This window comes from Amblyomma maculatum, chromosome 2 (genome assembly GCF_055883805.1).
Source record: "Amblyomma maculatum isolate TAMU_Amacu chromosome 2, ASM5588380v1, whole genome shotgun sequence".
NCBI lineage: Eukaryota > Metazoa > Arthropoda > Arachnida > Ixodida > Ixodidae > Amblyomma > Amblyomma maculatum.
This window is the reverse complement of record NC_139345.1, coordinates 16,717,315-16,744,248: the sequence shown is the minus strand read 5'-3', so window position 1 is coordinate 16,744,248 and position 26,934 is coordinate 16,717,315. Positions and strand designations below refer to the sequence as shown.

The following is a 26,934-nucleotide window of genomic DNA, read 5'->3' as shown; positions in this document are numbered from 1 at the left end:
TATGCTGGGATTTTACTAGTCGCCATTAACGAAATGCTGGCTATACACTCTGCTGTTTTTGTTGGCTGCCACGAACTCCCATCTTTACTAAACTTGAAAGCAAAGCAAACATGCGTCAAACAAGCTGAAAGAGCTATTAGTTATGAAATGAGTCCCCGTGAATTAGACATCACAATTGTCAAGTAACTTTCCAACTAAAAGCATCTCATTTACATACAAAGGGGATGAACCTAAGTAAAAGTCCCAGTCGAGACATAGAGTTAGCACCCAGGCATCACAAAGATGTTACACATGTGGCGGTGTCCCAACTTCATGCCTGTTAGAAACAGCTTTATTTCCACAAACAAGAGAGCTGCAGCATGCCCATTCGGCAAGCACACGCACCAAATAATATTCTATAACTAACTGAAAACTTATGAGCCAGCTGTGCAAACTCTAGAATGAGTAGCATGCACACACTAGTAACTCTTCAAGGCTCACGTGTCATCTGTGTAAACACAGATATGCACAGAGTTCACAGAAATTCCAGAGCCATGTGTGAAATGTGGTGTGATCCATGTTGTGATTCATGTTGCATTCACTCCGACAAATTGGCAGCGCGAAATTGACGTGCACTTATTGGTTGTGATGAGTAAAAAAAGTGTACTACTTTCTTTTATATACAATTGTGAAAGCAGCATTCAGTATGCACTGATGATGCTAAACTGGCCGTACACAATGTGGTTAATAGTATTCCACAAGGAGCACAATAAAGCGATGCAGTAAATGTTGCGAAAGTGACCAGACGCATGTAGCGCTCTTATTTTTATTTTTTTACTTGGAATGCCATTGTTTTTTTTTCGCTCCCGTTCATAAGAGTAGCCAAGAAACTCATAGAAACGCGTTCTGGGGCTGCTTTTACACCTTTTCGAACACCTCACTACGCAGCCGTTAATTTTTGACACAGTCCAGCTCTTACGTGAAACAAACTATCCAAATGGTTGCAATTTGCATACGTCACAACATTGAACGGCGTTTTAACGCAAGAAGCGTGGTGGCCAGAAGCCTTGTCTGTGTTTTGTGGTGCCAATGACAGGTGACGCAAACTCTGCGATGCGCAGGGCATATACGGCGCGGAAAGGAACGTGAAGATGCGAGAAAAATTGTGAATTCTAATGTATATGTTTTAAAATGTTTTTCTAATACTTGTATTTGTACCAGGCTTCATATTTCAAGATGTGTTTAAAGGATACAAAACATTCTTCCACTAGAATTAATCAGGCAGATTACTATCCTCTGTATTTTAAGTTCCGCAAATTTAAAAAAAAGAAAAATTGGAGATGGTCGTTTCCCACAACTGGGACGTTTGAGATGGGATGACCCTATATAGTGGTCCATATTAAAAAACTAGGAAACTAACCAGTTAGTATGCAGGGCACAGGGGCAAACAGATAAAGAATGTTAAACAAGAGGTAAAGGACACAAGGTAAAAATTGGATAAATTGGAAAAGAAGCAGAGTGCAGAAATATATAGAAACTGGGAAAGGCAGATCAGGATTTTTTTTTTTTTTTTGATAACTCGATAGGCAGTGCCCTACTTTTTGGAAGCTAGATAAAAAGAAAATTTAGACAAGAAGGTGTCATATGTGCAATGTGTGGTAAATCCGTAGAAACAAGTGATTATCTTATACTCGAATGCAATGGTATCCATCCAGATCTCGATGCAGGCACAGTCACTCTTCTCGAGGCCTTAGTGATTAGAGACACCAGTGATTGGATGAATGAATTTTGCATTGCAAGTTAGCAAAAAGCGATTAGAAGCTTGGTGGCTGAAAAGCATTGTAGCATTGTAAGTATAGAAATAAAAATTTAATAATAAAATGATGAAATAATTAAGGAGTTTATAACAGCATTCAAGATATAGGAAAAAAAAACTTAGCATGGTGGAAACTGCGACCACCTTGTTTCAAAGGGGACACTCTAATAATTTATCCAGTCCAGTGGTTCCAGGTTCTAGCCTTCGCCTGAGAAGAAATTTTTCTTACTGGAGAGATATTTGGGAGGTTTGGATTGTGAGAAAAGAAGTGAAAGAGGTTATCTTTTAGGCTCACGTTAATTCTGATTTTGAACACATTAGTTTTATTACGTAAATTCCTAGAAAAACACTTTCCGGCTGGCATCAGTTTTGACATCTGGTCCAAAAAAGAAATAGAATCATGCACACATTGTGGAGGTTCTGGCTTTAAATTTTGTGATGTGATGTGCTTGGTGCATTTTTAAGAAACTTTATCTGACCTTCAGCTCTCAAAAGTAAAGGCAGGTGCTCAGCACAAAGACGCAGTCCAGGAAATGGGAACAGAGGATAGCTTAGACCAAAAGAATACCTGATAAATCATCAGTTCTCTGCATGTGTGGACACTGAAAAGAACATTTGTTTTCCAGCCTGTCTGATTAAGGATGAACTTACGCAGCTATTCTTTCTTGCAGCCCATGTGCTGTTCGGTGTCAGTGCTCGTTAAAGAACCCCAGGTGGTCGAAATTTCCGGAGTCCTCCACTACGGCGTCTCTCATAGCCTGAGTCGCTTTGGGGCGTTAAACCCCACAAACCAATCCTTTCTTGCATGACAGTGTTGCTTTCCTCACATGCCTGCAGACTTAAGTAGGAGCAAGTGACCTAGTATATTTAACGTGAAAGTTTTCGAAATGCATAAAAAACATTCAGGTAAATGCAGCCTGCAATTTCAGGCTAGATAATGCACATCACTGTTTCCTGGGGCCACTTGCTTATCTTTGGCTGTCATTTTTTTATGTGGTGCTGTGTTTCAAGGTGATTGGAAGCTGTTGTTTTGAAGATGGAAAGTGCCGAAGATGCCCAAGAGCCAGTAGAGCTCACTGACATATAAAAAATTGTGGCTTGCTTGCCTCTGAGGGAAAGCTCTAAGCATAAAATGTTTTGCAGTACTGCTGTAGCTCACTCCAGGACAGCTTACAGAGACTGCTGGCTTCATCTTGTGAATTGGTATAGAGCAAGTGTGTAAGGAAATGTTGGTGAGCTTTTCCTTTTAACATTTTACTCAGGGACATTCAGCTGCCTTCTCAAGTTTCCATTGGGCTCCATTGTACAGCTGTTACCGAACAGTCATGCACTTCTGTGTTATGGCATTAAAGCTGCCCACCCTGCTTTCTGAAAACACTCGCTCTCAAATCCTTTGGTTCTGCCAACTGGTTCTGGTGCAACTGCCGCCAAAAGTAATCACAGTAAATGCAGAACAAGATGAAGGAAGTGACTAGTGACAATGCTAGTGATTTATTCTTTTCTTCCCTATGGCAGGTTATGACACCTGTTTGGTTGCACAGATACCAGCAGTCAATATTACTTCTGTTTGCATTGATACCAACACATTTAGAACAGCACTGCCTGTCATTATTTTGGCTGCCCATTGGTCTCCAGCCTGTACATTTTGTATGCAGTAAGGCCAGTTAGAAGCATTGCATATACCCATGCAATAATGGGTGACTGGTATAAGACTTGAGTTGGCCACGCTGCTAGGCCCCACTGTGTGGACCTGAAATTAGGCACCGAGCTTGCAGGAAGTTTCCTGCATCCTGTAACGATTAAGTGATAACATAGTTTGCCAGCGCTGAGGAACAAAGCATGTAAAAGAAGCGATGCTTAATGGTAGTATGAAACCAACTCAAAGAAAAATTCGCTTCAATTTCAAGGCAGCACTTATTCTGAGGTTGCCAAGAATGCGAGCTAAAAGCATTTCAGGTGTAAAAAAACCTGTGGGTTCGAACTTCATGAGTAGAAATAGATGCTATTAACTGCTTAACTGAACTGAACATCCTATAATCTTTACTAAATGTAGTTTGTTATATGGCTCAGATATAAAGTCTGTCACTAGGCTTTTAGGTCAAATGTTTTGTTTAACTGTATAGTAGTATATACATTGCAGTGATGCGTGCCTATGTTTTTCAGGTGCTTGATGACATTGAGCGCATCGACTTTGAAGGTTACCTAAATGACCCGTATGGACCAATGATGGCGGACTGGAGGAAGATTGATGATGTTTGGAATGACTACCGTTATGAGTAAGCCCACATTTCTTACGATGTTTTAGTTTGCCCACTGGAAGAAGGAAAAAAAATATATATTACAGGGATGGTTCACTGCTTCGGTCTCTCTTCTAACCTCGTCCAGTTGGTGGAACATGAAAGGAATAAAGCTGCATAAAGGACAGGACAGAGGCAAAGAGAGAACACAGGCAGTACTGACAACCAAATTATTGAAAACACACTTGACCTATATGGATCAGACGTGTGTAATCTGCCAGCAATCACAAAGTGGTTGGGTGTAAACATGGCCATACAAAGCAGCTGCAAGCAGCGAAAACAAAACTCAAACTTAAAGCGGGTGGAAATGTGCAAAAACAACACTACAGTGCCAATCGGCACAAGGATGGCATGAAAAGTACTCAAAGAAAACGCAATTACCAGGAGCAAAAAAAAAAAAAAAGCCTCTGTAGAGACACCGAGGGACTGCTAACACATTCCACCTTGGATATCCCCGAAGGTGGAGTAGATTTGTGATAAGGGAGTAATTACTCATTAGAGGATAATTGCTGTCACAGGTTCAGACCAGAAGCTAGAAATGTCTCTCCTCCACCACTTCTGTATCGTTGAAAAATTGTTCTAGGAAAATAGAAAATGCAAGAAGTATACATTGGAAATATACTGGTCTATTAAAAATGCACGTGTGAGGTAAATATTAATTTTTTTAGTTCATCTGTCGCTTTCTAAATTTTCCACCCGCGCAAGAAAAGTTCCAGGAGATCACTGTAGCAGAGAACGCAAGGCTGACTCCATCTTCCCCACACTCACTGCGCATGCACCCGTTGTTGCTGATTATTGAAGAGGGTGCTTCATGGGGCACGGCAGCCACGCTAAGGGTTGTTTCCTTAAACAGTGGACCATACTGTACCTCCCGCCACCGAACTCTTTCGGATTCGCCTTTGTTTTTCCGCCTATCACTTTTGACGCAGTGGTTGGGGGGTACTGTTTTTGCCTAATGTAGCGGTCACATCTACTATAAAAAGACTTTGTGTTTGAATGTTAAATGGTGATGGCATAGGTGCACATCACATAGGTTATCCTTGAAGCCAACAATGGCATTGCCGCTCCACTGTCAGCCCACATTTTTTTCACAGCCAAGGCTGCCCCTGTCTTGTGACAACAAGAAAGTGTGATTAAAAATGAACGGATGAAGGGCTGCTAAATTTTCTTTCCTTGTGCCAGGACTCGGTATTCGAGATATTTTAGCCCCTTATTCATTTGTTCTCATTTGAGTCCTTCATAAAGGCTAGCATAAGAATAAAAAAAAAAGTGGAAATGCTAGAGCAACAACCCTATCAATTTTCTCGTGCTTGGTGTGGCCTGAGGTTCGCTGACACGGTGTAGGCACTGTTCAGCTGTTGAAACGAATACCTGAAACAGTAGAGACATTTTTTTAAGCTTCACCAGCTACACTAGTGTAGCAAAACACCATTGGAAGTAATGGAGATTTGCTACACCGCATTTGCTACACCGATGTAGCTGGTGTAAGGTAAAAAATGGCCCTAATGTTAGTGGCGTTCAATGCTAATTACTAACGTACTACTAGCGGTCAGCAATTTGTACATGATGGTCCGAGTACAGTAATGTCTTGCACACCATTCCCTAGAAATTTGCTGTCTGTATTGCATTAAAGGGACACTAAAGAGAGAAAGGAAGTGGGTTTGCATCAATAGAATGCCAGTTCCTGATTACAAAAAGACCACTCTTACTGAAAACAGAGCTGTTATAAGGTAGTAAAGAAGAATAACAGAAATACAGGTATCGCCCCCACAGCCAAACGGCCGAGGCTCGCAACTACAAATCACGTGACGCGCTAGGGATCCCGGAGGCTGACAAATGCGAATTACGTTGCATGTTTGAATGCGGTAGTACGTTTTTTCTCAAACATGATAACACGCTTTTATCATACGTAAACGACGGCGAAAAGACAACGTAAACGTTGCAAGGCAAATACAAAAATATACTTGGAGGCGCCACAGGCGCCCACTTCAGTTTTGGTTGTGTTTCGGCTCAGGCACTCGGATAGTTTGTTTGAACCTGCAGCGCCTGAATTACGAGCTTGGAGCCTTGGAGCAGCAGATGCGCCTTGATGGTTCCCATTTGAGCATTCGGAGGCACGAGCGAGCGAAATCCGCTACCGCCGACACACTCCTTCGTTCACACTTCTGCGCCAACAAATCGCCGCCGTTGCCGCTTCGACTGCGACCTGACCGCTTGACTGCAGCTACGTACGCCACGAAAAGCATACATATGCTAAGTACCGAAGGAAAAACGCATTATCATTCAATTGTTCACTAAATCATGGCACATCTGACCAACATATACTGCGTCAACAAGACCTTCAACGTGCTATTTGCAGGCGTCGTAAACAAAAGGGGCATACTTGCCGCTCATACCAAGGAGAGCGTCGATATATTGCGCTCGTCGCCCGGCGAAAAAAAAGGGCCTCGGGTAAAAAGTAAAAACTAAAATAACGAAGCACCAGAAATACATTACAAAAGGTTAAAAAAAATCGATCTGTAAAAAAAAAAAAAAAAAAACCGCTTGAAGCGGTAAGACTCGAACTCGCTACTGCTTGCTCCGTAACGTTCGGCACTAACCGCTCGGCTATGCCGCGCCACAGGAGACTTGGAAATATTTCCAGTCTTTCTGTCATGGCCCCATTTACAATAAAGTGTTTCTGCTGCTGGTCTAAAAATTACAACTTCTTGATCATCGGCGCATGCTGCCTGCTCTCACGTCTTGCAACTAATGCTCTGGATGCCTATGCTCACTATATTGTGCACTGGTTCCATTTTAACATGTGGAATTTCACAGCGCTGGCAAATGTAGTGGCGCCGGCACTTTGGTCATGTTCTGCTACCGTGGACGTAATTTTCGCTGAACCCGGAGCTGTAACACAAACCTTGAAGGAAAAAAGTGCGACGAAGCTTCAAAACTGACAAGCGCAGCAGCGAGGACACTATTTTGCTGGTAACTAAATCTTATTTGTATGTAGACATGTCAGGAAGCGTTGCGATGACCGAGGGCTCGGTTTGTTTATACACAGTGCAAGAAGGAGCGCAAAAGCTTGAGAAACATGTAAAGTATTGTGCATTACAAGCGCTCTATGTTTTTTTTTTTCTTCCTTTATGGGTCCATCGCTCGGTAAATTACTCTCTTCATCATTTTATTTATTTCGGCTGAGGCCGTCATTGCGAGTACGCTGTTGCCAAGTTGGCCCTTGAGGGATGCGACGCCGCGGGCCGCGCCGGCTCGCTAGCTATCACGGAGTCTCCGCTTACGTCATAGTGTGCGTCACTCAACTCCAACTACGTAGTTGGAGGCCACAGTTTGAATTCGACCAGCGGGAACAAGAAAAAACCTCAACTTCTTATCGCAATATATCAGCAATTATTCGATTTTTTGCTGCCAGATATGCGGTGACAGTGTCACCAAATGTAGTTTATTAGATTTTCATACCATTTTTGGGTGTCTTTAGTGTCCCTTTAAGGAAGGACCCTCACAGGGTTCTCGTTTGAAGCCTTTTCTAAGTTATTTCGAAGCCAGTGCAGGTATTTTCGGCCAGCAATGTGTTACAGCAGACACAAGAATTACATAAGCAGTTCACAGTGAAACCATTTAGAGTGCTAAGTAATTTAGTATAAACCGGGGACCAGTGTTCATTTTCCTTGTTTCCTTTTTCTTCTTTTAACATGGTAGCATTAAAAGCCCTATTCTGCAGAAAATCGGGCATTGTGAGCGAAAAATGATAGGTGTGGCACTGGTGTGTGGTAGTTAGCATTTCACATGGTTGAGTCCCGATTCTTCAATGGGCTGTTTGACTTAATGAGATGACATGTTTTAACAAAGTTCAGAGGAGCTGCCAACTTGAATTGCTCATTTGAGCTAGAAGGGTGGGTGAGGAAGTCAGCCTTCTAGGTCACTTTGATTTCGAGCCAGGCACGCTACTCCTAAGCCACACAGGCACATTTGTACGGCTTGGTTAAACTGAAGGTTTACATATATCTATGTCGGGTGGTCGCCCCTAGCCTGCAGCTGAATGACATGTTAGCTTAGGACTGTATGCAATTAAGAATGTTCGAGGTATTAGACATATAAATTCAGGGATTGATAATAAAGCGAGCAGAGACTACACGTACGGAAATTAGGAACGCAAGGGACGCTGCAGATGGAAACCTTTAACGCTATTGTGTCATATCTTTAGAGGAGGAACTTATTGTGTCCCCCATAATTTTTTTCTTATTCCTGAGTAATGCTTAGGCCTACCCGAAAAGTTTCAATTTACTTGTTCACATGAATATTCACATGAAATTTGTTTTGGCGCAGTTTATAGCCTGGTTTATGCTTGGCATGGCTTTCCATTCAAAAAGTGATGTCTGCACCAGAGTGCATAGTGCAGTACTTGTTGGTGCCATGACTTCTCCCTTCTCTCCTTCCTGGCAGGCTTACAGCCCGAAAGGATTATGTCATGACGCGTCTCTATATGGACATGTGGGATGCACCAGAACTCTTCAGGAGTGGAGAAGATGAGGAACAGATGCTTGAAGTCCTACAAAAGGTGAGAAAATATGCTCAATTTGAACTTTAGCTTGGAAAGCATGGCCATTTTTCTTTTGATATTTTATCATATTGCCCTAATAAACTGGTTGCAGCTCATTCAATTGTCTGACCATTATCTGGAACATGATGAGGCCCATTCACCTGTGCTTGATAACTTGAAAACACATAGTGTAAATACTAGATGCTTTGCAGCAGGCAATCCCCAATATAACACAATGTGCACTCAGGATTACATTGTTAGATCAGAAACTCCTTTTGATTAAATAATTTTCCTGAATTGAATGTTTTTTGCAAGGCAATAGATTCTTCACTGCTCTTTTTTTTTTAATCTTTCAAATAGCTTGGTTTTTTAATAGGCGAGCTGTCATTGTTGAGATACTTTCATGGTCCCGCAGTGGTAAACCACTGGTCGGGGCACTCAACTACTGGGTGGAGTATCAGGGTTCAGGTAGTCCTGCTTGCGGCAGCCATGTTTCGATGAAGGCAAAACACAACTCACCTATGTATTGAGGGTTTTCAGTGTACACTAAATGCCCCAGGTCGTCAAAATTTTCCGAAGCCCTCCACTACTGAGTTCCTTGTAGCCAAAGTCGTTTTGGTATGTTAAACCTCATAAAACCAAACCAAACAACTTGTGAAGTGCAGCAAAGTTCCTTGTTTTATTTAAAGCTTTTTGCATTCTAAACCATGAGCAGGCTTGAGCAGCACCGCCAGTAGCGTGCCTTTTACGGCCTGCACACAGGGAGTGTTTCCTATCTACCGCCCAGAGGCCTGATCATATATTTGCCGCAGTATACAGGGGGTCATCAAAGATTGTGGGCGTGCCGGCCGTGAGTCATCCTTACGGCCTCTGGCTGTGATTGTGTATCAGAATCCTACTGAAGAGAGCCAAAAACCTGAGAAAAGCTTTCACGTCAAGCACAGCTAAATTATTAGGAACAGAGTTCTCCATCACTTAGGAATTGATGAAAGGGAACTTAAGAGCCTTTTCAGACCAGGATTTACTGAATAGGACACAGCAGTAAACCATGGCAGAGTAGTCACATACATTGCAAAGGTTCATGTATGCTGCGTACAAAATTAGATTGTTTTTAAAAAATCATCATTGCTCTAATCGTATGCTAAATGGCAAGTCAGAAAGCGTCCTATGCACAAACTTCTCTGACCACCTTTCAGATGACAGGGGTTGTTGGGTGTATCTGTTGCTGCAGCAATGGCTTAGGCAAAGGCGGTTGCTGCGGCATGCACTTATTGTTACAGTGTTTTCTTTCAACTAAGATCCGTGGCAACTTCAAATTTGGCACCACTTTCTGATTGGTTGCTTTGGTACCACGTGACCTCAATGATGTCATCTCTCAATTAACCAACCAGAAAATTTCATTAGAGAAACCGGAAAATATTTGATGACGACATCCTAAATGCTGTCACACAACTAAAGATACCACATAACAGCCTGTTTTGTCAGCCCAAATGCACCGTAGCTACCATATTCTCGAAGACATAGCGCAAAAAGACGGGGACAACTAACACAGATGTAGACAGGACAGCGCCTGTCCTCTCTACATCTGTGTTAGTTGTCCCCGTCTTTTTGTGCTATGTCTTCAAGAAACTGCTACCAACTAGCCCGAACCAAGCATCTGTTGCACCATATTCTCATTCGTGACATTGTAAAGCGCCACGAAATTGTTCCTCCTGGACTTCCTACAACACATTTTCACAGTGGCATTGCTCCCGTGGTAAGTGCCTGCGGCTACAGTCGACACACCGCAAAAGTCGGCCATCAGCAGCCGGTCATGCTAGTCTGATAGCCAGCTGTTAAATGAAGTTTTGTCATGGGAAGCATAGCAGGCTTGAATCTGGTAGAACTTCAAGTTGTGGATGAGAGCACCTTAATGGGGCTTTCTTGTGCAAGAGCCCACCTGCTAGAAGCTCCATAGTTGAACCATTTTCATGGCGCTTAACAGCTTTCGTATTTACACCTGGGAGTTTGATTTAAAGCCACTTTAAAAAGTCAACTAATTATTAAAGTAAGCTAAATGAAAAATGCTAGACTGTACTTTCCAGAATACTTTAATAGGCTGTGCTTTTGCTGTGATTGAAATGGCAGAAAACATTAAAGCTGAGAAAATAACTGTAAATGCTATTTCCTCGCGAGTACGCTTTTGTCCTGTCTACCTCGTCCTGTCTAAGCGCTTGTCCTGTCTACCTCGTTTCTTTTGTGTCGTGTTTTTTGCGCAAAATAACAGAATGCTTAGGCACCAACTAGCCTGCAAAAGAAGCGCTTGTCCTGTCTACCTTGTTTCTTTTGTGTCGTGTTTTTTGCGCAAAATAACAGAATGCTATTTCCTCGTTTACCTCGTTTATTGACTAGTGTGTCTTTGCCAATATTGTTCTGGTCAGAAAAATGTAGGTATATCAGCCAGCAGGATTTCTCCAATTCATGATGAAACTGAGATGGCAGTGCCCCAATGTCAGAAACTTGTGATGTGCTGAGACGTTCAAAAGCACAAATCACCAACTTTTTTTGTGGCCACTTACTAAAAATAAAAGAAAAGGAGTCATTTTTTAACTTTGTGCTGCATTGTAGTTTTTTTATCACAAGGCAGATGATGATCTATGGGTTACAGGGTATATAGAGAATCGAAATATTTTATATTTGCTATGTGTCCCCTTTAAACTTTGTTGTTTGTTTATGCTTTCTTAGCCTTTTTCTTTTTTATGCAGTTCAACAAGCAGCGACAGGTATATCAAAAGGGCTTCAACAAGCACCTCGGTGACAAGTGGGTTCCCTTCAGGACTAAGATAAGCAGTTGGGAGAGAATGCGCCTGAAGCCATTCGTTGATTTGCACTTCTAGAATTCTCTGCTTCATGATATTGAACAGCTAGTAGTGTGACAGAAATAAATGCTACATCTCTTGCCCTTGTAAATTGTGGCAGAAATAAATCATCCGTTGCCTTTGTAACTATTTTTGTCAATGGATTCAACATGTAAAACATAGCCAGGTGTTTCTTATCAACTAAGGTGTTTTTGCGATATTTGAGTTAAGAGCCTGGCTTTGCAAGTCTGGTTAACCTTAATTACATATTACGTAAAAGCAGTGCTAGAGTGTTTGGTGTGCACAATTAAATTGCTTTGGTCCCTTAATTAAGGAAGTGAAAGTTACTAAATGAAACAGCTTTCTTGCTGTTATGTACCACAAGCGGACGCACTGATTTTGCTTTTCACTGCAGTTAAACGAATGTGAGTGAGCGCATGACAAGAGGGGAAGGGGGGGGGGGGGGAGAGAGAGAGAGGTGAGTGTGCAGATAGCCATAAAATATTGTAAAGGTAAGGTTACTGACCTTGCGCATTAATCAGCAAAAGCTGTTGTAGCTTTGGTTTAGCCATTTTGCCACAATGTGTATGTCCGGCGGGTGGCTGCTGTAAGTGTGTACTTTCTGCTGTAGCCACCTGCTGGGTTGTTGCCATGGCAACCACACTGTGGTTGCACATTCCTCTGCCCAAATCAGAGCCTCCTCTGCAGCCACCCCCTGGATTTGTTCCACGGCAGCCACCTTCCATCCTCGCCCCGACAAGCAGAGAGGAAGAATTCCCTCTTTAAACTTTACCACCTGCTAAATGAGCCAATTTTTATATTTAGTTCAGCTTCAATTTGAGATTCACTTGAATAAATGGATTTTAATTGATTGCATAATTAAGGTCTTACAGCTGACTCTGTAGAACTACGCCAAACTTATTGCAATTTCTGCTTATTGCAATAGTGTCAGTATGTGAGGCTCATCTCATACGCTGCTGAGATGTGGCAGCAGCAGTTTTAGGGGCAAGAGAGCCTGGTTTTGCTCATCTTGGTGTCAGTGCACATGAATGCATATTCACTGACCTCTGCTTCAGTATATCCACAACTGTCTTCCTTTAAACAGAAATGAAAAGTGGTGCAAATGTATGTGTCTACCAGGGTCAATTTCTGTGGGTCAATGGTGGAGAAATGCACACGCAGGACTACATCCGAGAGCTAGCAACTTTTTCTACGACATTTGGACTACAACAAACAAACGCTGCATGGTAGTCATGTCCACTATGAGCAGTTCTGCCTGTGGTAGTACCTTGAGTGTACAAAAAGAGAACACAAATTTGTTGACCCCAGCCGTCATTTTTTGATGGTGAAATGCATGGTGCCCTTGTACAGTGCGACGTTAGTGTACATTAAAGAACCTAAGGCGGTCAAAACTACCCGGATTCCTCCACTACTGTATCCCTCACAGCTTGAGTCAATTTGGAATGTCGAACTCCATAAACCAAATCAAACCAGACTAGTGTGTTGCATAACTGTGCAGTTCCTAACATAAGTGCAGAGAACCTTCTGAAAGTTTGATAAAATTCATGAAATGTAGCCATGCCAGCTGTGGTGATTCGTTCTTGTCATGTTTGCCTGGTACCAACTGTCACTTAATGTGTCCACAATGTAATGTTAATTATTTTTTACTAAACGTTACAAGTTAGGAACATCTCCACACAAGACTTGGTTTCTTGAAGATGGCGCCATGCACAAATTGATATTCTCTGAATGTTGATCTTTGTGACTAATAAACCAATTGTACTAAGTCACATAGTTGCCTTAGTGAGTAATTTTGATGGTCTTTCCAAACATTTAATTCTGGTTTAGAGTGGACACTATGAAAATATTGATCTGCTTAATAGTAGAAATGGCAAAAGCTACTTTACAGTACTGTTCTCATTAACTGCATCGTCATTGTCATCCCTACTACAGTAAAATCTCGTTGATACGGGAAAAACGGTATTATCCAGAAAAAAACTATGATCCGAACTGCCCGATATTAAAGCTAACGAAGAATGCAAAGCTCCACTTTTTTAGCTCTCGCAGAATTAGTCCGTATTTGCTTTATCCTAAGCATAGAAGAGATTTAGTAGCAACAGATCCTGTTTGTAGAAGAAAGAACGAGCCGGGATCGCTTCCTTGGTTGTTTGAGGATGCTCTGCCACCTTACACAGTGGCATGTGTCGAAGCTATCGCGATAGCTTACATTTGCTGCGTTCTGCTCATGCTGCTCCTTCAGACCCAGCCCGCTGTATGTAAGCGAATAGTTGTAGTTATCAAATGGTTTATCCTTATGCCCCTAAAGCACCTCAAAAGAAGCCACCGTGTTTCTCCTCATGAAGTCATGTTTCCGCAGAAACGGGTGCCTCATATGTTGGCTGTGTTTGATGCTTTGTCTCGTTGCGCCTGGGTACTGCAGGAAAGCAACTGTGGCTGGTGAGCGCCGCTGCCAAGTTTTTCACGTCGCGAGCGTTCGTTAGCATATGTCGAGTTGATCGCAAAACAACCACAGTTTGTCGAAATTTCCAACGTAGTCACCGGGAAACCGTGTTATCCGGGAATGTATTAACCGGGAGAAAGCAGTGTACCTCTATGGGAGGTGTTTTACTGCCCATGATTTTGAACGTATGAAACGGGAAATCGTATGAACCGGGAGTGAATCATCACTGTCGCTTATATCATCATTATCAACTAAATTCACCATCATAATCATCGCTACTCGTGCTAGACAAGGAGAGTGACAACCGCTTTATCATGAGCCCGGCTTGGCCTATTGGTTTGCATGCTCGGCTGGGGATCAGAGGGATAGTGGTTCGATCCCCAGTAGAGACTGCTTTTTTTTTCTTAACTGTCAGTTTGTATGAACATCTCCTGCAAACATTACTGCAACCCATGAGCCTAGAAAAATTTTCGCCTTAAAAGCAACAAACGTGGTTGCATGGGCTAAGTTTGTGCTTGCAGAGCTTTGTCGGGGCTACAGTTGGTGTTTGATTTTTCACATCTCACCCACAGCACAGTATTACTAGAGAACTTGATTTAAAGGCACTAAGTGTGCCTCATTTCTCGTGTCACCAGCTGATTCTTCAAGCACATGCTTGCAAGCCTTATGCTGCTTTTGTCATCTAAAAGTGACAATAAAAGAAGCAGTCATCTAAGCACACTATACACATTTCACAGAACATTTTTATAACCTACTACTCACCTCTTCATTCCTAGAAAGAGCAGCGAGAATGGCCCGCTGCACTAACATTTCACAAACATCCTCGTGACAAACTGTGCTTGAACAAAAATGCAGCAGTGAGTGATGCTTAGAATGCTGGTCACATTTTTCCCATACTGTGGAGTACACGTCAGGTCATCAACATCATGCTGTGTAGTGCTCCAATGCAAATTTTATGTTTACAAGTTGCAACAAGCTAGTATATATATTTATGAGATTTAACCCCAAAAGCTCCAGATGTGGTCACATCAGCAAGATACTTGGCCAGCGCGACAGTCTGCTGCACATGTGCGTGGTCATTATTACTATTGTCATTTGGTGATGCATTTCACATGCTGATCAGCAAAACGAAATAGCATAAGCTAGCATTATTCTTTCATTTACAGCAGTTTGGTTCATGCAGGAGCACGTAGCATGCAAGCCTTGACAGTAAGAAAGCATTTAGCAAAACATGAAAAGGCTGCTCAGTTACTTGTGGTTATAGGCGTGAAACTAGCAGATTATAGTTCTATGTCGCATGCTCTTTCCCACTATGCTTGGGAGCCTTCCTGGGCCTACTTTTGCTGAAATGTTTACCCTGGAATGTAAATGTGGTGCCATGTTGCTGTGTTCATAGATTAGGGTACCACTATAATGTGCTCTACGCAAGTGCGATGTCAAGGAGTTAAACTTGGTGTGCGTGAATATTCAACAAATTTGAGTATTTGCGCATTTGAAACTTAGGAGGCATCTCAAATGAAAAATCACTGCGATATGGGAACACTTAATGATTACATGTGACAGTGGGATAGCATAGAACTCCCCAAAGGCACCCTTGTATGTGTTGGCTGATGGTTCGTTCTCCTTAGCTATTGTGGTGCAACTTGTGACTAGCAGCTCTGTGCTAGATCTCACGCTGATTAAAATGCAATTATTCACATACTTATGTGACTGTCTGGGGACTAACAATCTTTGCTAGATGCCCATATGCATGCATTAGTTTACGGTTAGACTCCCCTCTCAGATTCCCCTCTCTTCGTCAGCAGTGCAGGGGCGGCTAAGAACGTGCAGAGAACGGCTAAGAACGTTCCCCTACCTGAATTAATTTTTTAAAATTATTTGTAAAATATGCAATTCATGCTCAGCACAAATACATCAGCCGAGTGTGGAGAACAACAATTTTGATCGCCATTGTGCAAAAGGTGGACAGCTTGAGTGAATGTGACAAGGCTTTTTTGCATGTTAGCAAAATAGTTTTGAGAACGCCTTTCATGGGGGGGGGGGGGGGAAGGGGTTTACCATGCTTTGTGTGACAAAAGTATTCAAAGTACTCACTACAAAATTATCCAATGAAAATTACATTTCGCTTCTGACCAAAAAAACTACTCTTCACTTAGGCCTACTTGGCACGTCCCAGTCGCTTTTTCAACTAAACTTCAGTGAAAGTCATTACAAAAGAACTGTTACTGCCAGTTTCTTCTGCAAACAGTTCATTGTTCTTGCCCGAACTATTCCCTCAGAGACTGTTTGGAGGAGGTTGTAGGATGCTCTGGCCATGTAGGGAGGTGACCTTTTGCTGGCTTAATGGTTTCAGCATTTATTTGCTGGAGTGGTAGAAATAGATGAAACTGAAGAAGCATACTTGCCATAAACAGGGTTGACAACAATTAAGCGCAGGTTGCACAGTTTCCTGAAAAACGTAGGAAAAATCGGCCCTTTCTCTACATACAGTAAAGTCAGACAGGCGGTATAAATGGAACCAACGCTCTTATTACTATAGTAGCTTAGCTTTCACCTCAACTTGGGAAGCGCTGTGTGCACTATTTTTAAGGTTGAATGTGAACTTGAAGCACACAATCAGACTTGTTGGATTCATTATTGCTGGCCAAACACCAAAGCAGAAACATGACTCTAGATGTACGATTCTACAGTGCAATATGCAAGGCATTGCACACTCCCAAATGCAGTCAGAGGATCAGGTCTTTACTTGCAAAGAAAATAGAGGCTTCCACCAATCAGATGGCTCACGGTCGAGGAGATAGCAACACTATCGATAATGATGCAAACTCGGAATATGAAACCTGGATATGGCAGTGTGCTGAGATGTAACTGGTTTGACTCACGAAGGAAAGAAGCCAACAGCCGGCGAGGCCAAGGAAAGCATTGGGGATTGTATTTTGTCTTTTTTTTTTTAATTTTTACTTCGGTAATCACGTAAGTTAGTAATGTAATCTGTTTAGGGGAAAGATAAACACAAAGTAGAAGGAAAAACGTGCCGATGGTGGGAACCGCACCCACGACCTCCGAATAACGCGTCCGGTGCTCTTCCAACTGAGCTACATCGGCCGCTGTCCCACCTGCTACTTTCTTGGGTATTAATGTTGTCTGTATACGAGGTCGTGGGTTCGGTTCCCACCATCGGCACGTTGTTTTTCCTTCTACTTTGTGTTTATCTTTCCAATAAACAGATTACATTACTAATTTATGTGATTACCGAAGTAAATATAATAAAAAAATATACAATCCCCAATGCTTTCCTTGGCCTCGCCGGCTGTTGGCATCTTTCCTTCATGTATTATAACGAGTACCCTCATTTCCCTTTCATTTATCGGGTTTGGCTCATGGTTTAGATCACGGTTAAATCAAAGGCCAAGTCGATGACAGGTCATGGTCAGTCATAGGTTAAGCTGTACACAAAGCCACCGGATGGTGATGTTGCCGTACAGCTTAGGCAATCAGAGCAACAATACATAATATTTGACAGTGTTTCTCATCTTACCCTCGAAGAACAAGCTGCCTGAGCTGGCAACTCATTCCAACTCAATCATGCCATCTGGTCTTGTGACGCCACAAAACTCGCCAACAAATCAGTGCACGGCCTTGTCAACTGCCAGCTACTACCTGCCAGATGCATGCTTGGATTTTTTTTGAGGCTGCGAACTTTAAATTGGGTGTGCTAGGAACCCGGTGGTTACTATGGCGCCACCAAGTGTAGATTACTATGGCAACAGCTAATGATGTCACTCACATTAGTAATATCACGAGACAGCTTTGTCAATAACACACACAATCTTGATGCTTGGTTGGGGTGATTCTACAAGTGTACTTCTGAATATACTAAAAGCAACTTGGATTCAGTCTGTATGCCATGTACTCAGTGCCAGCTGCACCGTTGTCATAATTTTTGCAAAGCAGCGCCAAGGTTGCTCCCCTTTGTTTACTGCTGCTGTCTGCTGCCTTTTCGCTCACGTTTCCCTTTCAAATTTGACATTATCTGCCATCATATGCAGACTACAGAACGAACTGATAGTCTGATGAGCATGCTACGAATCACAAATCTGGGATTGGCTTTGCAAAATCATATTTCTCTGCTACGGTATTGATAATATGTGCTGCCTTGTTTTGAGCATGAATTACAACATACCCTATGGTATAAAATGTGAACAAAGTCTGTTACAAAACTCTGATCAATATTTATTCCGACTCTTGGGCAACATGGATATTTGTGTGTTCTAGACTGCCTGTTTACCTCAGCGTTTCTTCTACTGTACCATAGCATGATGCGATTTTGTCTCATTCCTGCACACTCATTAAATCTGTATCCTGACAACATGCAGCCGTCCTTTTGATTTTGTTTTTACTTTCACAACAAAAGCTGTGCGTGATCCTACCAGTGATGCCCGATACATCACTGCTCAAGATGTAGGTGTAACAATGCATGAAACTTGATATGTGTGCCTATTTGCTTGCTATACTTCTCGTTTTTGTCAGAGGTACCCTGTTACGATTGTTTTTTGTTCAGTCTTAATTCTTTTTTTCTGGTTTAGCGATGGGGGACGTGGCATGCAAAATGTAACATCCTGAAACTGCTTGTGGGAAGTGAATGATGATGGCGCAGTGGAGGGATCTGGATTAAGTTCGGCTATCAGAGGCTGTTTAATGTGTACTGGCACTGCACTGCCAAGGAATACTTTTGCGCACCACTTTCGACAGGCGACAGCCAGGGCCGGGGCTTGAACCCTAAACCTTGTTTTCAGCAGCCAAATGCCAAAGCCATGGTGGGCAGGTGTGGAAGGTAATATTACCAGCTCAACAGGTAAATATAACCAGCTAGCAAGGTAATATAAACAGCTTACTGTGGCGGTGTGTCTGCAAATTGGCAGGTACTGAGCTCGAGTTTTGCTATTAAGATGCAAGGGCAAGATCAGAATTCACCTGGCAGTACACCTGGATCTCAAGTTAGACACGCTGCCCTAGGCCATGCAGGCATGTTCGTATGGCGTGGCTAAAGGGGGGCTTTATAACTGCCGCTCCTTGCAACTTGGGCAACATGCATCACATTCCTCCCAACAAGCATGCCTCTGACAAATGATGGCCAGGAGTACCGATGTCAAATACATCAACCAAGATAAACTATGCCGAACTAGGGCTCAATCACATATTATACTATGTTCGGCCACGTTTAAACCTCTTTTTGCAAGACTTTTAGCCTCCTCAAAAACAATAGAAGTTCCAAAGTGTATAACAAAAGATAGAAATCTCCAGCTAGCATTTTTTGTTACTGGGAAGAAATCAAACGTAAAGAGTCCAGCGCACACACCAACCAATTTTCCAATCATCTAGACAAGTGCACTCAAAGCATGGCGGCTGACAAGGGTCACATGTAAGTTAACCGCTCAGTGCAGCTGCTACATTTTTAGTGCGAAAACACTAAGAGAGCCTAGCAAAATCATCTAATGCTTGTATATGGGCTTCATGCAGGTGTCCAGTGAGGAGAGAGGCAGATACAGTGCTTTTCTATCACCAGCGGTCTTAGTACATCTCTAAGACCGCCAACCAGGGGCCCTTTCAATTTTTATTGAACCGGGCCCTCATCACTGTTAATCCGCCCATGCCTAGGAATAAATTCTGTAAAACTCGTGCTAATGCTTTGATCATACGCCTCTGCGGCGGTTGAGCTCTTTCTTTCCTTCTTTTCTTTGACAAGTCAAATCTTCACTCAATTATATATCAGCATTTTGGCAGCTGTTTCAATTTCCCATATGATGAAACCGACATAGTGTGAGCAAAAGACCCGTAATGCTTTTGGGAATCTTGCCTTTCTATGTCACTCTGGTATTCCTCCCAGAGCTGCAAAGCAAGCACCATCGTTGCAATGCAAACAGATAAGCTGGTGCCATCCAAGCAATCTGTTCAGCTCTAGGCTGTCCAGCTTAATATTGGCACAACACTAGTACCACTTTTGCTTGGAAGAGACAGGAAACACATACGCACAGTATTTTTGGTAATGATAAATCGAGCCAAGGATTTTTAATTTTTAAAAATATAGAACATTGCAAAAAAGATACAATCTGTACAACAAAAAACAGTAGCAGACCTGAGCGCACAACAACCCACTTGTGTCCCCTTGTGCGCGTTGGCTCCGCAGCAAGAAAGGAGCTCCAGAAACAAAAAATTTGCACAAAGTCCATAACAAACATAACTTATTCAGCCCTCTCTCTCCTCCATAAGTATAAACAGTGTTGACTATATACAAGCATTGTTAGTTATGCCCCGATTATAGCGCCTGTGTGTTCACTCCAGCATGCCTATGAAAAATAACCAACAGTTGCTTCTGCATTTTTTGACCCCTCCTGCTACCAAGGTTGGTGGCCTCAAAATAATTTCTTCAAGATTAGACACAGCAGTCAATTGCACCCAGCAAACAGCTAGATTCAGTTACCATAGACAGCATTCTCACTGCATGCCTTCACCTATGGAAGGCTTCTTCTTTGCCTAACACGGCAATGCTTCGGGGACACTTTTTGCTAGGGAAAGAAAGGGGCGCAAAATCAGACACTTGTGTATGCAGGGGTAGGTGGTGGAAGGCAGTCTTGAGGCGAGAGAGAGAGAGAGGAGAAAAAATAAGCCGCGCGAAATAAATTAGGGGTCAACAGATGCACGCTACTCGATAGGCGCCAGAGGCCATAGAAGCTTAGAGAGAGAAAAACAGGCAGTACGTCGTCCTGGTAACGTAACCAGGAAAGCTACATACAGGAGGACAGCCAGAGGAGCGTGCGATCCAGAGAGGGGGCAAACAAACAACAAACAAGGAAATCACAGCTCACTCAAGGGGGCCATCATGAACCAAAGACAGTTCCGCAACACTCAAGGACACAAGACAACTAGGGACACGCAAGTCCTAACAGCACGTCGACAGCATCCCAAGGATAGAGGTACAGAGTTCACACACTGCAAGAGTGGTCTCCTCCCTCCGCATGGGAAACACATCACAAGAGCCCAGCTTGTCCCAAGAATTGGTATCCCACAAGATTGAGGGAAAAAGGAGGCAGAGCAGCTGCCTCGGCTGGCGAAAGCTACAAAAAGCCACGAGCCATTTGCACACCAGGGACGCGGGGGGAAAGGGAACACGGGTGTCTGCGGGGGCACTGCTGGTTCCCAAGCGACCACTCTTAATATTTTTCTGTACGGGAGCTCGATTGTCTAGCCAGAAGCAGAAGGAAGCAAAGCATGCATGCAAGCCCTGTCTACAACCTTGACCATCCTGAGCAGTTGGGCCTCGGTGATCTTCAAAATACATCTAGGTAAAAATATTAGCAAATCTCATAATTTTTCATCCACTCCGTTAAATAGACAATCACTCTTCTTTTTTTCTTTGTTTTTTCGTCTCCAGGCACTTTCAGTTGTCGCATAGTCAACACTCCACGTGTTGCTGCCGATATTAGTCTGGTCTAAACATCACGTGATGGTGTTTTTGCCCTTGACTATAGACAGAAGTCAAATTCCACTGGCAAGTTCACAGCATTGATGTCACATAAAAGCACAAAGGGCCAAAGTCTGCAAGACAGTGCCAACTGGTAGAAGACACAACGGGTACACATGCTTTTGCATAAGTATCTATAATGGCCGGTGCCCATGCACCTTCTTTCAGTGACTCAGCAGCAAATTTCTTGAATGCTCTAACTTTTACTGAATATTATCTTGCGAGTACCATGAAAAGTGTCCCCTAAGCGCCTGAAATAAACTGCTTTGAACCTTGCCTTTGACAGTCGCATTCTCACAACTATAGTGTCACCGCTTAGTGTTTTTGCCACACCATCCGTATGCAGTTTGCGAGATGCATGCAGACTGCAAAATTCCTACCAGTGCATTTAATTTTACCGACCAAGTGCTTCAGAAACATGTCACACTTAACAGCTGCCAACAGCCTCATTACTGCACAGTATGTCTCCTGTTACTGCCATGTCCAGGGAACCACAACGATGGGAAAGCAGCTCCTCCCTGCCACTGGCTTGCCACCTGTCAAAGCTTTCCTTCTGCGAGGAGTCAGCAGCCAGTAAAACACCACAAAAGGTACACGAGGAAATCGGCAACTGGGAACGGGAATGGCCGTTTTTATTTTTTTTTTAATTAGTGTGGCAGTGGCAACGACGCTGGCAGCTCTGAGTGGCAGACAAGAGAAAAGAGCTACGATTACTGGACGGAAACCCAAGCTAGGTTGGTAGCGAGAGGATCCCTGCTTTGCAAAAAGCAGCCAACCGAGAGGAGATACCGATTAACTTGAGCTTGAGGATACCCGTTCATTTTTTAACGGTGTGACATTTCCATCTCAGCCTTAGCACCATGGGTCTCAGCAGAAAAATAAAGGCCGTCTATATTTGGTCAAGGCACAGAATTTCACTGCCCCTTTTTCCCACATAGTGCCGCACAGTCTAACCTAGCAACATACTCTGGCCATGCATCACAAAAAGGCGTCTCCTGTTTTGCCTTTCCCATAGATACATTCATTCTGCCATAACAGCTCTCCCACAGCAAAGAAATGCAAGTTGGCGCTGCTAGCAAGCTTGCTGAACCAGCTCTTCTGCAAGTTAATGTTTGCTATGCCAAAGCCATTGAATGTGCTCAACAAAACATCAAATTTTCAGCAGATACCAATCACTGCATTACACTTCATACAGACACAGAGGGAAAAAGCTGGCAGGGCGCACTCACATTTCTTTCACCTTGCAAAACACTCGATTCAATTCATTCATACAATAGAGCGGTATGTTGCCAGGAAAAAATAAAATGTTAAGGTGTGCCTGCCTAAAGACCAGCGAAGAGAAGCAAGTGGGAGGCACCTTGCAACGAGGAAGGGGACCAAGTACTTTGGAACCAGCAATGCCCCACAGGCAGACCGTTCTTGGCTCACTAATGAAATGAGGCATCCATGGTTAGCGACATATATCTATGATACATCAATATACTTATGGATACCAAGTTCTTGTTTCTATAAAGGCGCTTCCACACATTATCCAGGGGAGCCCTCAAAACACAACTCTGGTATCTACCCCTGTGTGCCCGCGGAAAAGAATCTTCCAGCAGTATACCACTTGATGGCAATAAATATCCCACTGAGAACGGGACCCTGCTAGACAGCAACATGTGCTGCTGCCCAAACCCCTGCCACTCGGTCCAGTGCACAGCAGCTCCCAAGGGTGCCACAGAAGGGAAACACAGGGAAGCGACACGGACAGTGCAGAACAGCTCCAATGGTCAGTGCAGAGATCGTGATGCTCGTACGACAATCAGGTACACGGGTCTGTAGCAGACAGGAAAAAATGTAACTAATTCCCACCCCCCTGCAAAGCTTAGCAAGAGGAGTGTCGAGGTGTGTGCTTGCGGGCATGATCCAATGGGATGATTTGGGATTGCCGCTTCCCTCGTTTCCCCCGGGAATCCATGGACATGTGCTCATGTGTGCAACCAAAGCAGGTGGTTTGCTTGCCGCACGGCTCGTGCATCCACTCATCCACGCAATGACACACAATGTGAGAAATGCAATTTGCTTTGCACCCAGTGAAAAGGACAAACGACAGAAGGAGAGGAAGGTAAAAGAAGTAACCAAACATTCTAACATCTCCAAGATGAACATACCTCCACACTGCACCTGGTTAGTCTCATCTGATCATGACAAGAAAGAATAACAAAAGGCACTCAAATAATAATGATAAAAAAAAGGAAGGAATCAAGCAGCACCGCCCGCAAATATATATTGTGTCTCACTTGTGCCACTGATTCTTCGCCATAATTTCTTTTTCACATGTGTGCCTATGTGCCCAAGCATTTCTTCTTACTCGAAATATTGGCTTCTCTAACATCCACTGAGATTCGGAAGTGAAGGCAGGGGCCCAGGACAAACTCACTGCCACAAGTCCCTCGTGGGTATTCTCTCTTTTTCCACATTACAGACTGTGCGCGCCCAACAACCACACACTACAAGCACAGACAAGCACAGATGTACACACAAGGTAGACGCTCGATGTTTGCCGTAGGTCCACTGGTTTCGTTGCCGGCAACGTCCAAGTTGAAGCAGTCATGGTTAATGCATTTGGAGTCCTTTCTTTTTGTCCATTTTTGTTTGCTTTGCTGTTACCTGCCAGGTGGTTTTGTGAAACACTGAGATCGTAAACCGCTCTGTAGCAAAGAAGAAAAAAAAAAAGGAAGAAGGTAAAGGCGAGGCGGTCTGGTGGTGGGCTGCTCAGTCCTTCTCTCGCCGCTGGCATCTTTTCCTTCTGGTGGGGTGCTCCACACCCCTTCACACATCACCGGTACCAAGCGAGCACTCCAAGATGCCATCCCCGTCTGAAGTCGACTGTGCCTAGCATTACATCGCTATGTACATGCACCCAACATAACATGGAGAAACGAAAACACCCTTAAAAAAAAGCAAACCAGGCAATTAAAAAAAAAAAGAAAAGAACAATGCCCTTGCCATATGGAAGGGAGATATTTGTACAATTGTTGAAGTTTGTGCGTTTATCTCACTCACAGCCACCTCTCATGTGCAACCGCAGAGAGGGAGGCATCCCTGCCACTGCAAGAGACCACAGCTGCCCTGGCCATTGTGGCTCTGCCACTGTCATCTGCCCAGAGGCGGGAAGAGGCGGTGAAGGAAAGGGCAAAAGCAGGTGCCACCCATGTGGATGCAAGACTACACCCAGTGATCGCGGCCCTCACACACGGCCCCTCGCTGTGCAAGCTACGAGTTACATAACCCAAAAAGGAACGGGACAAACCTTTCTCAAACTATGTTAAGGCACTTGACTGTGGGTTCAACAGTAGGTAGTGGTGATACTACGCTATCAAACGCAACCATGCAGCTGCAGAGGCAAGCACATACGGGGAGGCAGTGCACACCACTCGCGCTCTCCAAAACAATCCTTTCTCGCTATTCCGTGGACCGTACGCACAGTGCAGTTCTCAAACAATGGCTTTTGTCACATGTCGCTAAACCTGCCAGGAACTGTGTAAGAGGCCGCGCATCACAGGTGCTGTTTTTCCTGTTTGCCATTTTCCATGTCACCGCTCTCCTTCCCGCAACACTCAAGAATGCCCTTCTGGAGCTGTTAGTCACTGCAACAAAAACATACACTAAAGAGCAAAGCCTGGAATAAAAAAAAAATATGAAAAATTCGGGGAGAAGAAAAACAGCTGGTCCGACCACGGGATCGCATTCCCAGCTTACTATACTATCAGGCTCTGCAGTCTGCATGATGCCCTTGCAGTGTGCCAAGTCCGGGCTGAAGCCACAACCACCCGATGAATCCCCTGTAGTCGAGCACACGGCCAGGCACCACACTGCCCACCCTGTCAGCCATGCTGTGCCCTTCTCTTGTCCCTCACGGCATGACATTCATGAACTGCCGCACAATGTTCAAAGGTAATCTCGTTGGTTCCCCAGCCACGGACTGCACCATCTATTTAAGAGGTCACAGAAAAGTACTAGCGAAAATAAGCTTCAAGAAATTTCTAACAGCTACGTCAATCTATAAAAACTTAACCACCTAAAAGAATATCATTGTACTCATGAACGACCTTAAATGCCAACAAAAGTTTGACAATGACGAAGAGAAAAACGTCGAGATGTATAAAAATCATTCGTTCTTACGATAGCGCCACAATCGATGCTTTGTCACGTGAAAGCAGGGGAGATCAATCTGCATTCACAAAACAGAGGGCTAATATAACAAAGCAATCGAATGCTTTTAAAAAAAGTGTGAGGTAGCTTCTCCAACACAATCAGTGAAATGAAGGCGCAATTTTACCACTGCGTCCTTGTGCAACTGAGTACCCTACCCCGCTGATGGCCTGCGTACAGCCGCAAAATGAGGAGCAGCAGGCATGGCTGACAGTGTGGGAAGCAGCAGGATGGCAGCAAAGCATCCCAACGATAGCATTGGCAATGAGACGCCTATACATCGTGGCAGTGCCAGAAAGGGGGGCCACTTGCAGGCAGTAGTCCACACAGCAGAGCCCAGCTCCCCTACTACTCTTGGATGTCCCAAATCTCGGCCAGGAACGGTGGCAGCTTCTTGTTCTGCACCTTGAGTGAGAAGCACATTTCGGCGTTCATGTTGCCCAAGGTGCGCAGCTCGGTTAAGATGGACAGCAGCCGGGCAAAGTAATTCTTGCCCGGTGGCCGGTGGTTCTCGGAGTACATGCGCAGGGTCTCGATGTAGTACTCCTGGATGCGCTCCACCTTGTGCGGGTCCACCAGCGATGGCCGCTCTGCAGTAGGCACCAACACACCATGCTTTCCAACGAGCAAACAGAGAATAATACTCAAGTTCGGGCAAATACTGGCTAAAGTAAATAATCCCATCAAAGTAAAGTCCTCACAAGCATGCTAACCCCAGAGATCTCGGCCCGTATTCCGAGTTTGCGTCGTTATCGAAGTGTCGCTATCTCACATCACTTCGAGGCATCTGATTGGTCGAAACGCCGGAACCGGGTGTTGTCACTATGGAACCGGAAAAGGTGACAACGTCATGTTCCGGCCCTGGTCTAACAAAGAACCCATTGTGCTCCAACTTTTCATTCACTTTGTATAGAGAAGAATGAGCTAGCATACTGTTAAGTCAATTAAACGTTTGATGGCCATGCCCACAATCAGCTCAGTATCATATGCAGGCCATGAAAGCAACAGAACTGCCTCGAATGGTAGCACCAATTTCACCACTCGCCATGAGCACACTTTGCTACACAGCATTAAAACACTTGTGAGCAACATCAGCGGTTTCAGGCAGAAAGATTGATATCCTTATAAACAGCTCACCAGATGTCAAATATTCTTTTTTTCAGCTTAGCTTTTCAACTATACTAGCTTTTCAACTATACATATAAGCCAGTAAACAACAATGCAAATCAAATAACCTTCAATTTCCACAGTTCTTATGTTGTAAAACTCAAGTATGGCTATG

General features: G+C 43.7%; 2 protein-coding genes across 4 annotated transcripts in view; one reads left to right on the top strand and one right to left on the bottom strand.

Moving 5' to 3' along the window:
* ND-42 (NADH dehydrogenase (ubiquinone) subunit ND-42) overlaps positions 1 to 11,619 on the top strand; it is a 28,903-nt gene extending 17,284 nt beyond the window's left edge. The window contains exons 6-8 of the mRNA XM_084593368.1: positions 3,959 to 4,071; positions 8,539 to 8,653; positions 11,380 to 11,619. Of these exons, the coding sequence (XP_084449494.1) occupies positions 3,959 to 4,071; positions 8,539 to 8,653; positions 11,380 to 11,511 (360 nt within the window). The 3' untranslated portion in view covers positions 11,512 to 11,619. The remainder of the gene's footprint in view (positions 1 to 3,958; positions 4,072 to 8,538; positions 8,654 to 11,379) is intronic.
* Positions 11,620 to 19,970: 8,351 nt separating this feature from the next.
* Positions 19,971 to 26,934, bottom strand: part of LOC146198047 (ecdysone receptor-like) — a 159,884-nt gene continuing 152,920 nt past the window's right edge. For all 3 annotated transcript variants that reach the window (XM_084593366.1, XM_084593365.1, XM_084593367.1), the window contains one exon: positions 19,971 to 26,242. In XM_084593366.1, coding sequence (XP_084449492.1) covers positions 26,001 to 26,242 — 242 coding nt within the window. In that variant the 3' untranslated portion in view covers positions 19,971 to 26,000. The remainder of the gene's footprint in view (positions 26,243 to 26,934) is intronic.